This window comes from Chiloscyllium plagiosum, unplaced genomic scaffold (assembly GCF_037043375.1).
Source record: "Chiloscyllium plagiosum isolate Xiang-an unplaced genomic scaffold, Cpla_swu_hap1 HiC_scaffold_19, whole genome shotgun sequence".
NCBI lineage: Eukaryota > Metazoa > Chordata > Chondrichthyes > Orectolobiformes > Hemiscylliidae > Chiloscyllium > Chiloscyllium plagiosum.
The window spans coordinates 12,697,034-12,709,314 of record NW_028270157.1 but is presented as its reverse complement, the minus strand read 5'-3'; the positions used below and the strand labels follow the sequence as shown (position 1 = coordinate 12,709,314).

At 41.4% G+C, this 12,281-nt stretch overlaps 1 protein-coding gene and 1 long non-coding RNA gene across 3 annotated transcripts in view; one reads left to right on the top strand and one right to left on the bottom strand.

Annotated features, from left to right (window-relative positions):
* Positions 1–9,329, bottom strand: part of LOC148146717 (uncharacterized) — a 195,949-nt gene extending 186,620 nt beyond the window's left edge. For both annotated transcript variants that reach the window (XR_015760371.1, XM_087997024.1), the window contains exon 1: positions 8,681–9,329. Coding sequence is in view for 1 of the 2 variants with exons in the window: in XM_087997024.1 (XP_087853150.1) it covers positions 8,681–9,184 (504 nt within the window). In the remaining variant the exon portion in view is untranslated. The remainder of the gene's footprint in view (positions 1–8,680) is intronic.
* Positions 8,945–12,281, top strand: part of LOC148146716 (uncharacterized) — a 34,067-nt gene continuing 30,730 nt past the window's right edge. Inside the window, exon 1 of the long non-coding RNA XR_015760375.1 lies at positions 8,945–9,078. This is a non-coding gene — a long non-coding RNA (uncharacterized LOC148146716). The remainder of the gene's footprint in view (positions 9,079–12,281) is intronic.

Below are 12,281 nucleotides of genomic sequence, written 5' to 3'. Positions count from 1 at the left end.
TCCTGGCTCTTCTCAGTTCTCTCTTTAGGTCTGTCCTGACTAACTTGTAGCTCTCAAGCACCCTAACTGATTCTTCATGTCTCATCCTCACATAAGCCTCCTTCTTTCTCGAGAAGAGATTCAACTTATTTAGTAATCCACGGCTCCTGCGCTCCATCACTTCCTCCCTGTCTAACAGGTACATACTTGTCAAGGACACATAGTAGCTGTTCCTTGAACAAGTTCTACATTTCAATCTCATCCCTTGCAGCTTCCTTCCCCATCCTAAGCATCCTAAATCTTGCCTAATCACATCATAATTAGTTTTCCCCCCAGCTATAACTCTTGCCCTGCAGGACATACCAATCCCTTCCCATCGCTGAAGTAAACTTAACCAAATTTTGATCACTATCATCAAAGTGCTCATCTACTTCCAAATTTAACACTTGGCCTGGTTCATTACCCAGTACCAAATCCAATGTGGCCTCGCCTCTTATTGGCCTATTGACATACTGTGTCAGGAAACCATCCTGCACACACTGGACAAAAACTGACCCATCTGAAGTACTCGAACTACAGTGTTTCCAGTCAATATTTGGAGACTCAGAGCCCCCATAACAACTACCCAGTTACTTCCTCTCTTATCCAGAATCATCTTTGCAATCACTGGAACTTTTTGAAGGCCGATAGAAAACTACCAACAGGGTGACCTCTCCTTTCCTGTTTCTAACCTCAGCCCACACTGCATCAGTAGACGAGTCCTCAGCAAATGTCCTTTCTGCCAACATAATAGTCCTTGACTAACAATGCCACACCTCCCCCTCTTTTACCACTTTCCCTGTTCTTACTGAAACAGCTGAACCCCACAACCTGCAACAATCATTTCTGTCCCTGTTTTATCTGTGTCTGAAATGGCCACAACTCCAAAAGAAAGTGCTCAATTTAACATTGAAGTTGCCCTTCTAACTTGTAACTGTTAGGTTCAGTGTGTGCTTTTATAAATAACTATTCAACATTAATTAAGGAGATACTCAGCTGATTACCTGTTCATAAGGATACCCTACAGAATATAACAAACCGTTAATTTTCCTCAACATTAGACTCATAATATGTACCAAATTTTAGAAAACAGGATTGCTGTAGATATGTCAATACAGACCTGATGGACTGAAAGACCTCTTATGCTGTGTGAAGTTAATTATGGTTCTCGAGACTTCACAAACCAGTTCTGACATTTTAACACCATGAGACAATGTAGCAGAAACAGGTCATTTCAAATAACATTTAAAAAAAAAACACTAATAGCATACATCCAAGATCAATCAAGTTTGATTCATTTATTATTCTTTCTTGCTCCTGATCATCTCTTCCAATGTCCCATCCACATTAGTTACTTTTCTTTATATTGAGAAGACTAATATTGAGTTTGTTACTTAGTCAACACTCCTATGCCTAATTGCATGTTTGGCATAAAACTACTTTTCATATTCCTTGATTTGATTTTTTTTTCTTTTCCTAAATTAGAAAGAGTTCACCATTGTTCTGTAAAGAAATGCATTATAATATTATCTTTACATATGGAAATTCAAAAGTCTCCCTCCCAGCCACATTACCCCAATGGAAATCTTTTACTGATTATGTATATGAAAACTGGTGTGGTGCTAAGTAGTGTTGAGGATAGCCTGAAATTACAGGAAGGTCAGTAGTAAAGTCCATTCAATCTAGATTAATTGAGATGATTAGAATTGTCCCATCAGGCAAACACAGCATGGGTTCATGAAAGGCAGGTCATGTTTAATTATTTTACTGGAACTCTTTGAGGAAGTTATGAGTATGGTTGACAATGGGGAATTGGTGGATGTGGTGTATCTGGATTTCCAGAAGATGTAAAAGGCTGCTGCACAAGATAAAGGTACATTGCCTTACAGATAATATATTAGCATAGACAGAAGATTGGTTAACTAACCAAAAAAAAAGTAGGGATAAATGGGTGTTTTTCTGGTTGGCGATTAGTAGCTTGTCTTAGGACTACAATTGCTTATAATTTACATGTGATTTAGAGTTGGGGACCAAGTGTAGTATATCTAAGTTCACAGGTGACACTAAGATGAATGATAGAACAATGTGAGCTGATGACAGAAAGTCTGCAGAGGGATATAGATTGGTTAAGTAAGTAGGTAAGGGCCTGGAAGATGGTAGTACAATGTTGGTAAATGTGAGGTTATTCATTTTGGTAGAAATAACAGCAAAATGGACTATTGTTTAACATAAAATATAGGAGCAGGGGTTGGCCATCTGGGCCTTCAAACCCACTCTGCCATTCAATAAGATTATGGCTGATCTGTTCATTGCCTCAGCTCCATTCATAACCCTTACTCCTTCACTGTCAAAAAAATCTTGGCTTTAAAAATGGTGAAAATTTTCAGCATGCTTCTGTGTAGAGGTTCCTGTGTCCTTATGTATGAATCATAAAAAAAATGGTTTACAGGTGCAGGTAATTAAGGCAAATAGAATATTGTCCTTGATTACTAGAGGGATGGGTGTTTAAAAATAGAAATCACACAACACCAGGTTATAGTCCAACAGGTTTATTGGGAAGCACTGACTTTCATAGCACTGCTCCTTCATCAGGTGGTTGTCAAGGAGCAGTGCTCTGAAACTTACTGCTTCCAAATAAACCTGTTGGTCTATAAACTGGTGCTATGATTGCTAACTTTCTCCACCCCAGTCGAACATCAGCTCTTCTGCATTACGTTTAAAAATAGAGAGATTATGCTGCAGCTGTACAAGATGCTGATGAGGCTACACTTGGGAGTAATGTGCACAGTTTTGGTCTCCTTATTTGAGAAAGGATGTTCCGATAATGGAGGGGGTATAGAGGCTCACGAAGTTGATGCCAGAATTTAGAGGGCTGCCTTGTGAGGAGAGATTAAGTAGACTGGGACTACATTCATTTGTATTCTGATCCGTCTGCGTTGCTCGCAAGGCAAAGCTTTCCACTGTGCCTCAGTACACATGACAATAAATTCAATTATACAAAAGATAAAATTATCAGGGGAATAGAAAGAAGCAGGGAGGTTATTTCCACTGGCAGGTGAAGCTTGAATTAGAAGCATAGCCTCAAAATAAGGGAAAGCACATTTAGGACTGAGTTGAGGAGGACCTTCTTCACCCAAATGGTTGTGAATTTCTGAAATTCCCTGCCCAGTGAAGCAATTAAGATAGATAGATTTTAACAGTAAAGGAATGAAGGGTTATGGTGAGCAGGTGGATAGTTACGCTGAGCTTTTCCTGAATTCAGCTCAAAATCTTAATGAAGGGCCAAATGGCCTACTCATGCTTCTAGTCTTAAGTTATGATGCTTTGTTTGTCCTACGCAAGTGTAAAGAAATGAATGATGAGCAATACGATCTTGGGAAGAACTGAGAATCAGCAGGACGTTGGTGTTCATGACTACTGGTCCCTCAAGAATGCAGGACAAGTAGGAATACTTGTCTTTATTAGCAGAGGCAGAGAGTTCAAGACCAGTAAGTAATGTTGGAACTGTGTAAAAGACTGGTTAGACCACAGCTAGAGTATTGTGCACGGTTAGAATCATAAAGATGCCTACAGCGTGGAAACAGGCCCTTTGGCCCAGCAAGTCCACACCGACCTTCCAAACAGTATCGCACCCAGACCCATTCCCCTATTATTCAACATTTATCCCTGACTAATGCACCTAACCTACACATCCCTGAACACTATGGGCAATTTAGTATGGCCAATTCATTTAGCCAGCACATCTCTGGATTATGAGGGGAACCAGAGCAGCGGAGAAAACCCACACAGACGCAGGGAGGAAGTACAAACTTCACACAGTTGCCCAAGGCTGGAATCGAACCTGGGTCCCCGAGGCAGCAGTACTAACTGCTGAGCCACCCTTGTTATTAGGGTTTTGAAGTTGGCTACGGAAGTTGCCCATACGTTTCTCCCTGCAACAGCAAAAAACTTCAGTTCTCTTCTAGAACCCAAGTTATAGAAGGAATTTTGTTGGACCAGAGACTGCACAGAGATTTGCTAGGACACTATCTGGTCTCGAGAGTTTTACTCAAAATTGGATTTGTTTTTCTTTGAGCATTGGAGATGACCTGAGTGGGGTGTGTGTGTAAATACATGAGTAGGATGTATAAAATTATGGGCATAGACAAGGTAGGCAGGAAGAAACCCTTTAGAGAAATGACCCAAGGGCACAGATTTAAGCTAAGAGCAAGAGATTTGGAGGATATGCAAGGAAACATTTAAAAACAAATCAGCAATGCTAAGGCATATAAGGACATGTATGAAGGAGGGCTCTTGCCCAAAACACCGATTCTCCTGCTCCTCGGATGCTGCCTGACCTGCTGTGCTTTTGCAACACCACAGTGACTCTGATTGCCAGCATCTGCAGTCCTCACATTTTCCTACACAAGGATATGAACCAAGCGCTGCAAAGTGGAATCAGAATTCATAGGTAGCTGATTGACCAGTTGGGACTCAGGGGCTGGAGGACCTTTTTTTCTGTGCTGTTAAGACCTGACTTGAGAGCTCGAGCAGATTGTCTCATGGTGACCTATTGAAACATATAAGATTCTTAGAGGGACTTGGAAGGGTAGATACAGAAAAATGGTTTTCCCTTGTGGAAAGTGAGAACAGAGGGCATAACCTCAAAAGATCACAAATTTTGTGGAAGGTAGCAAATCTTAAATTCTTTACTGCAGAGAGCTGTTGAGGCTGAGTTTTTTTTCCACCTTCAGTAAGGAAATCAAGGCATGTGATAGGAGAGAAGGCAGATACCTGAAGTTAAGGATTATAGGATCAACATTATCTTTTTGAATGAAAGCAAACTTGATGGGTTTAATAGCCTGCATCAGCTCTGATGTCTTATATAGCTGGTCTTAATGGCATTCCTTTAAGAACAAACTTTTGCCTGCTTTAGCCATCAGCTCATTGAATGGTAATGTACTTTGTTTACACCACTCCTACCAATAATATTGATATAAAATATAGATTTTTTTTCTAATCAATGTTTGGATATTTTATGACACTTTGAGAACACAGACTTTAATGCAGATCTTCTGATCCAAGGTAGAACACAAAAGAACAGTAGAACACTGTGGTGCAGTAGTAGGGACTTATGCAGATCCTGTGATATTTCACTTTACGTTCTCAATATGCTGAGTCATTTATCACTATTCTGTTTCCTATGAGCTAACCAATCCTCATGCTGTTACCCCATATGTCCCTTACCTTGATGCTGCACCTCACCAAAACCCTCTTCAATCCAAAACATTTTCTATCCAGAGCACGTTGCAGGAGTCTTAATTTCAAACAGGGTGGTAATTTAAATTAAAACCACTAGTTATTTTACATTCAAACGATTGAATATAATCAAATCTTCAAGCAGCTATCATACTTCCAAATAACCAGATTGAAAGGTCAAACATGAGTATTTCCCACATTTATTTATATTTTACCACTAGTATTTTGGTTTTAGTTAAATCAACACTTTTCAAAAGCAAGCTGTTACAATATCCTCCATTCATCACCTCACATAAAACAGCACACTTGATACATATTGCAGATGAATTAACTTCATTTTCATGAAACTTTCCCAAAAAGTACTGATCCTATCATAAAAGGGAAATGCATGTTTAAATGTGGATGCTTGCAACTATTTCACAATAGTGTTGCAAGCTACAGCCAGTTTTTAAATCCAACATAGTCAGATATATTCTTCGAATCAGAATCCCTACAGTAAGGAAGCAGGCCATTCAGTATTGAGTCAGAGTCCACACCAACCCTGCAAAGAGCATCCCACTCAGACCCAGCCCCCACACCATCCCTGTAACCCTACACTTCCCACGGCTAATTTACTAGCCTACACCAAGACACTATGGGCAATTTAGTATGGTCAATCCACCTAACATGCACATCTTTGGACTGAGAAACTCAAGACATCAGGACAACATGCAAACTCCAGATTCATAGACTGGAATTGAACCAGGGTCCCTGGCACGGTGAGGCAGCAGTGCTCACTGAGCCACCAGGCTCCAAGGGTCTGCAGGTGAACTGCAGTTATTTGTAATTTGACTTATATGAAAGGACATCAGCCTCATACAATACAGTGAACTTCAGCTACCTACAAAATAGTAAGCACTGACCCTAAGTCCAATTTAATACTGAATTTTCATGGCTTTATTTCAGCAAAGAAGTTGCTTTAATACACTTGGCAGATAAAAACAAAGTCTTCCAACATGAAAAGAGATTCTTCATAAGCTATGATGCAGAGGTTTGTTTGGGTATACAGGCATGTGGGGGTCAAGAGCGTGGTACTGGAAAAGCACAGGTCAGACAGCATCCAAGGAGCAGGGGAAAACAAAAACAAAAAAAAAAAGACATTTTCGGGCATAAGCTCCATCAGGGAAGTCCTCACTTTCCCCTATACAGGAATATGTAGCAATCAAACCAAGCGATTTATTGAAATGACATACAAACTTATGCATGTGTTCATAATCAACATTCACTAAAGCAAGTTTGAAAAAAAAACTTGTGGCATAGTGACAGGATCCCTACCTATTTCAGGTGTGTAAAACCTCTGATTAGAAGATATCAAAAAGACTTGAAGCCAGTTAGCACATCCCTTGCAGTGTTAAAAGTCCCTCATCTATTTTGGTTTACACTATGAAAATCATTGTCAGAGTTGAAACATTGTATCTGCACTTCAAGATTAGATAATGAAATCAGTAGATGGAATTTATAAACAAGCTACGTCAAAGCAGCTCTTTGGCAGAACCAGGGTGAGAGATTTTAGACTGAAGAAACAAGTTTGCTTGGATAGAGAAGCACGCACTTACAGCCAAATGCAAACATAAAAGTCAAAACAAGAACTAAAACAATGGATACTTCTAACTGTTGATCACACCCAAGCAGTCAAAAACCCAACTGTGTTTCAACGTTAGACCTTATGCTTCAGGACCTTTCGAAGTCCTCTTACTGTACACTAAGCCCTTTTAACTATGCACGTGGGCCCTCTGATGTATCCATAGATGCAAAGGGCACAACACTGACACTACTTTCAGGTTAGGTAAACAAGCTTACTCTAAGCGGGACCAGATCCTCACTATAATAAAAAATATATTCAGGTTGGAGAAAGGCAAAACTGGATGCTGTTTGTTGTGACCAACTGGAAAGGTTTAAGAGTTGTCAGTCTACCTGTGCCATTCAAGTGTGTGCACCTGCCAAAGTAGGTCTGTACCACGAGTCAACAAACAGAAGCGTCAATGTTATTGAGGTGCTGTTTCAGTGCAATTATTTTCAGCAATCAATCATTCTCCACAAAAAAAACACTGCAACATTTAAGCCACTTTAATTAGAAAGCGAAATTTGTAACAGTTGATAGATACAAGCTTTTCTTGTGAAAACAAAAACAGATCAGGATGAGCATACAATAGAAAGAGATCATTTGATCCAACTCATCTGCACCAGATGGCCCAATCTGATCTCGATACAGAGAACGCTAAACAGACCAATGCATAAAAAGGCAGCATGTTATACTGTAACTGACTTTATAGTTTGGTTCCTTCCTTGCTCTGAAGTGCAGTTGATTTTGTCACCGCATTGAGACTAAAACAAATCAGAGACAAATATCTAGTGGAGGGACGAGGAAACAACCCAACTACGAAAAACACTAACATGATTGAACTTGCTCCTCTCTTCCAAAAATCTACCTGCACGAAACTAATTCTTGATAGTGTTCGCTCTTGTTTCGCAAAAGATAAAGGCAACTGCATAAATGTAATAGATTAGAAAAAGTTGTCAAAAGAGACTTTCGGGCATTAAAGAGTTTAAACGTCAGTGGCGTTCTGTCCGTATGTTCCAGGATTGAGTCTAGGCGTGCTCAAACTGAACCACAAACATTAATTCCACATTTGTTAAAACATGCATAAACTTTATTGTTTTTATTCTAAAGACCAACTAGATCGGGTACAGTCCCAGAACAGTTGAAATACTGCAGTCTCGATTTTCATTCGAAATACTTTTGCAGATTTTTCTTTAAAAACTGCAAGAACTCACGTTGGAGATGGTGTCCGCCGATTTATCACCAGCACTAGCAAGGCAGTAGCTTGCGCAGTTATCTCCATACTGGGCAGTGTCACAGACCCTTCCAACAACACAAACTACTACCTCAGCCAGTGAACTGATCAGAAAAAAATCCAGAGGCGGCGTGGAAAAATCCTGAACGCAATAAATACACATTAAAAAGACACCAGGGCAGGTCCATCTCTTAACAGCGGACAATGGACTTCCCCCTCCAACAACTGCAAGCCCCCGCCCAGTTTTCACTGATCCGTCTGCGACCTGGGGAGAAGGTGCATTCGATTCAAAGACGACTCGATTGGATCAATCATTCACGTAACAAAAAAAGCTCGATAGACAACAAATGCAATTACCGCAGCGAACACAGGCCCAGCTTCTGACTCCTCGAAAGAAAGCCTCGACATAATAAATCAACTTTCATTCATCACTAACGATAAGGATTGGGGGGGGGGGGGGGGGAGAAAGAGCGGAAAAAGGGCGAGAGAAATTATTTTTAAAAGCATTATTTGGGCGGTTCAGCTCCGGCCACCGTTAAGTTTTAAAGCCGTTTTAAAGAAAGATCGATTAATTCTGAGCCCGTACATACCTCAAATGGAAGGGAAAGCGACGCCGGAGAATAAGCGACTAATCTTTCGCTGGGAATCTGGCAGTAATTATGGATAATAAGGATTTCGAAAGGGATCGGTGGCGTTGTTATCTTGGATGGAGGGAGTTTCCCCTCCCTCCTCTCAACAGCCAACGGTCGCCCTAACGGATGCCGCTCGAGCGCCGGGGAGTGGGAAGAAAAAGGAGGCGCGAGCTCAGCCCCTGCGAAACACGTGCCCCGGGCCGCGAGCTCAGTCCCCTCACCCAACACACCGCCCGGGGAGGGAGGGAGGGGAGAGGCACAGGGATGGTGGCTAGCGCGGGGAAGACAGCCGCCGCGTGGAAAAAAAAATACAGCGGCCATCGCGGCAAGGAACAAGGCGGGACCGAAACCGTGAGGTAAGAAGAAATCAGAAATCACACGCCAAAGAAAATCCCCTTCCCGCTCCACCGGTACCAGTATCTGGGGGGGGTGAGAGAAAAATAAGAAAGCGAGTTTTCCCATCTCTACTATCTTTTTAAAAAAAAATCAACTCACCCTCACTACAATAAATGGAAAAAAAAGAAACATTTTTTTCTGTTACCCTCCAGTTCGATTTCCGCCAATGTTTATTTTTAAATTAATCTGGGTATGAGGCGGGGAAGAAAGAAAGGCGGCTTAACCCCCCCCACACTCGCTTCCTCGATACCCTGCCGGCTCTTCTCCGCTGTCCTCACGTCTGGCCGAGCCAGCCTAGGCCTCTCCTCTCCACCCTATTCCCGCAACCGCCCCTCGGACGTGAGCCAATCGGAACGCCGTCATGGTGCGGCCCCACCCACTTCATCTGCATGCGGCTTCTCCGCCCCGCCCCCACTGAAACCGCGCGGCACGTGACCAGCCTCAGAATGCGCGCCATTCTTGCAGTAGTAAATTGTGTCCCGGACGTAAGGTAGTAGCAGTAAATGCAAAAGCTTTCATCGTATTAATATTGAACGTTAATATTCGAAAGAATTGAGAGCTGTGAAGCCATACAAAGCTTTCGTCCTGAGAGCAGCATTGATTAACGGTATAAAAAATAGAGCATATATTATGGTATTTCTTTTAAATTCCACATTTTTCCTCTTGAGAATTGACTATTGTCAGGACGTATTCCACTTTGTGCTATCCTACTGGTTAGTACTGAGCTATGGCCTGCCTATTTATTTATACCATTAAGTAGTGTTGTACCATTCGTGCAATTTTGATGCAGGTCAGTAGATCCCAAACAGAAGTCCACCATCCCACACGGGCTGCTGCTAATTGTAATCCCATTCTGGCTGTGACTATTCAACCTTACTTCGAAAGAAATCATTTTGGTGCCTTATGGTGTTTATGACCCCCTTGTAAAACTACTATTTACAAGCGGAGGTAAGAGGATATTGTAAGCGTTATATAACAGTTTGATCTTTTAAATAATCCAAAAAAACAAAGCTGTTTCACTTCGCACGGTAGATGTGTACAATATGCTAAATGCTTCAGACATTGCAGTATTGGGAAGCTGCTTTACTTTTTAATTTTCTCGTAGTAATCCATGCATTTGAAGTTATAAGAAACCCCACAGGCTTACGCTTCTAAATCCACGTTACCAAAAAGAATATTTAGCACTTCTCAAGATCACTGGATGTCTCAAATTACTTTCCAGAAAATTAAATGCTTCTTAAATGCGGTTACTGCTGTGATATTGTAAAAGTGGTAACTGATTTACGCTCACAAACACCAATATAGTCCAGATAACTTGCACGTAGTCTAATTTTTTTTATTTGTTCGTGGGATGTGTGACCATCCGATTGTCCTGGAGAAAGTGATTGTGATTTGCTATTGAACTGCTGTACTCCTCAGATATCGGGACACCTATTGTGTTATTAGGTAGGAAATTGACCTAATGACAATGAAGCAGCAGTGATATAGTTTCAAGACCATATCTGTGTGTCCTGGAGGGTAACCCGCAGGTGTTTGTGTACTCATGCATCTGCTGTCAGTGCTATTGGAGGAACCAGTGCATCTTGTAGATAGGACGCGCAGTGATGGGGAAGGAAGTGAAGGGTGCCAATCAAGGAGGCTGCTTTGTGTTGGCTTGTATCAAGCTTGTTGAATGCACCCATCCAGGCAAGTGGAGAATATTCTTTTACATTTCTGACTTGTGCCTTGTAGATGGTAAGGATTGGGGAGGTGAAGTGTGTTAATTGCCAAAGAATTTTTTAGCTTCTGATCTGCTGTTCTAACACAGTATTTATATGAGTTGCCCAATTCATTTCTTGGTCAATGGTATTACGGTGTTCATATTGGGAGATTCAGCGGTGGTAATTCTATTGAACATAAAAGGATGATGATTAGATTTTCTTTTGTTGGAGATGGTCATTTCCTGGCACTTGTGAGGTGCCAATGTTACTTGGCACAAAACAGCCCATGCTAGGTCTTGCAGTAAATTGATATGATTGCTTCAGTATCTGAGCTATCACAAATATTGCTGCATATTGTAAAATCGTACAGGAACAGCTATACATCTGACCATATTATGGGGAGAAATAACTGATGGAGGATGATAGACTCTAGGACACAGCTGTGCAGTGATGTCCTGAGACTGATATAATTGGCTCCAACAATCAGAACCATCTTCTCTTGTGACTTCAACTAGTAGAGCATCCCCCCACCTCCAGTGATTCCCAGTGACTCAAAATTTACTCGGAAAGTGGAGTCTCAAGTAGATAGAATAGTGAAGAAGGAGTTTAGTATGTTTTCCTTTATTGGTCAGAGCACTGAGTATAGGAGTTGGCAGGTCATGTTGTGGCTTTACAGGACATTGGTTAGGCCACTTTTGAAATACTGCATTCATTCTGGTCTCCCTGCAATAGAAAAGATTTTATGAAACTTGAAAGGTTTCAGAAAAAAATTACAAAGATGTTGCCAAGGTTGGAGGGTTTGAGCGATAGGGAGAAACTGAATAGGCTGGGGCTGTTTTCCCTTGAGTGTTGGAGGCTAAGGAATGACCTTACAGAGGTTTTACAAAATCATCAGGAGCATGGATTGGGTAAATAGACAAGGTCCTTTCCCTGGGTTGGGGGAGTCTTGAATTAGAGGGCATAGGTTTAGGGTGAGAGGAGAAAGATTTAAAAGGGACTTCGGACAACTTATTCACGTGAACTGTGGTGCATTTATGGAATGAGCTGCCAAAGGAAATGGTGGAGGCTGGTACAATTGCAACATTTAACAGGCATCTGGACGGGTATATAAATAGGAAGGGTTTAGAGGGATATGGACCAAATGTTGGCAAATGGAACTAGATTAATTTAGGAAATCTGGTCAGCATGGACAAGTTGGACTGACCAGTCTATTTCCGTGCTGTACATCTCTATGACTCGGACTGTTCAATACCATAATCACATGTTGCCTTGATGTCAAGGACAATCATTGAGGTATACAGCACAGAAACAGACCCTTTGGTCCAATTCGTCCATGCTGACCAGATATCCTAAATTAATCTAGTCCCATTTGGCCCATATCCCTCTCAACTCTTCATATTCATATACCCATCCAGATGTCTGTTAAATGTTGTAATTGTACCATCCTCCACCACTTCCTCTGG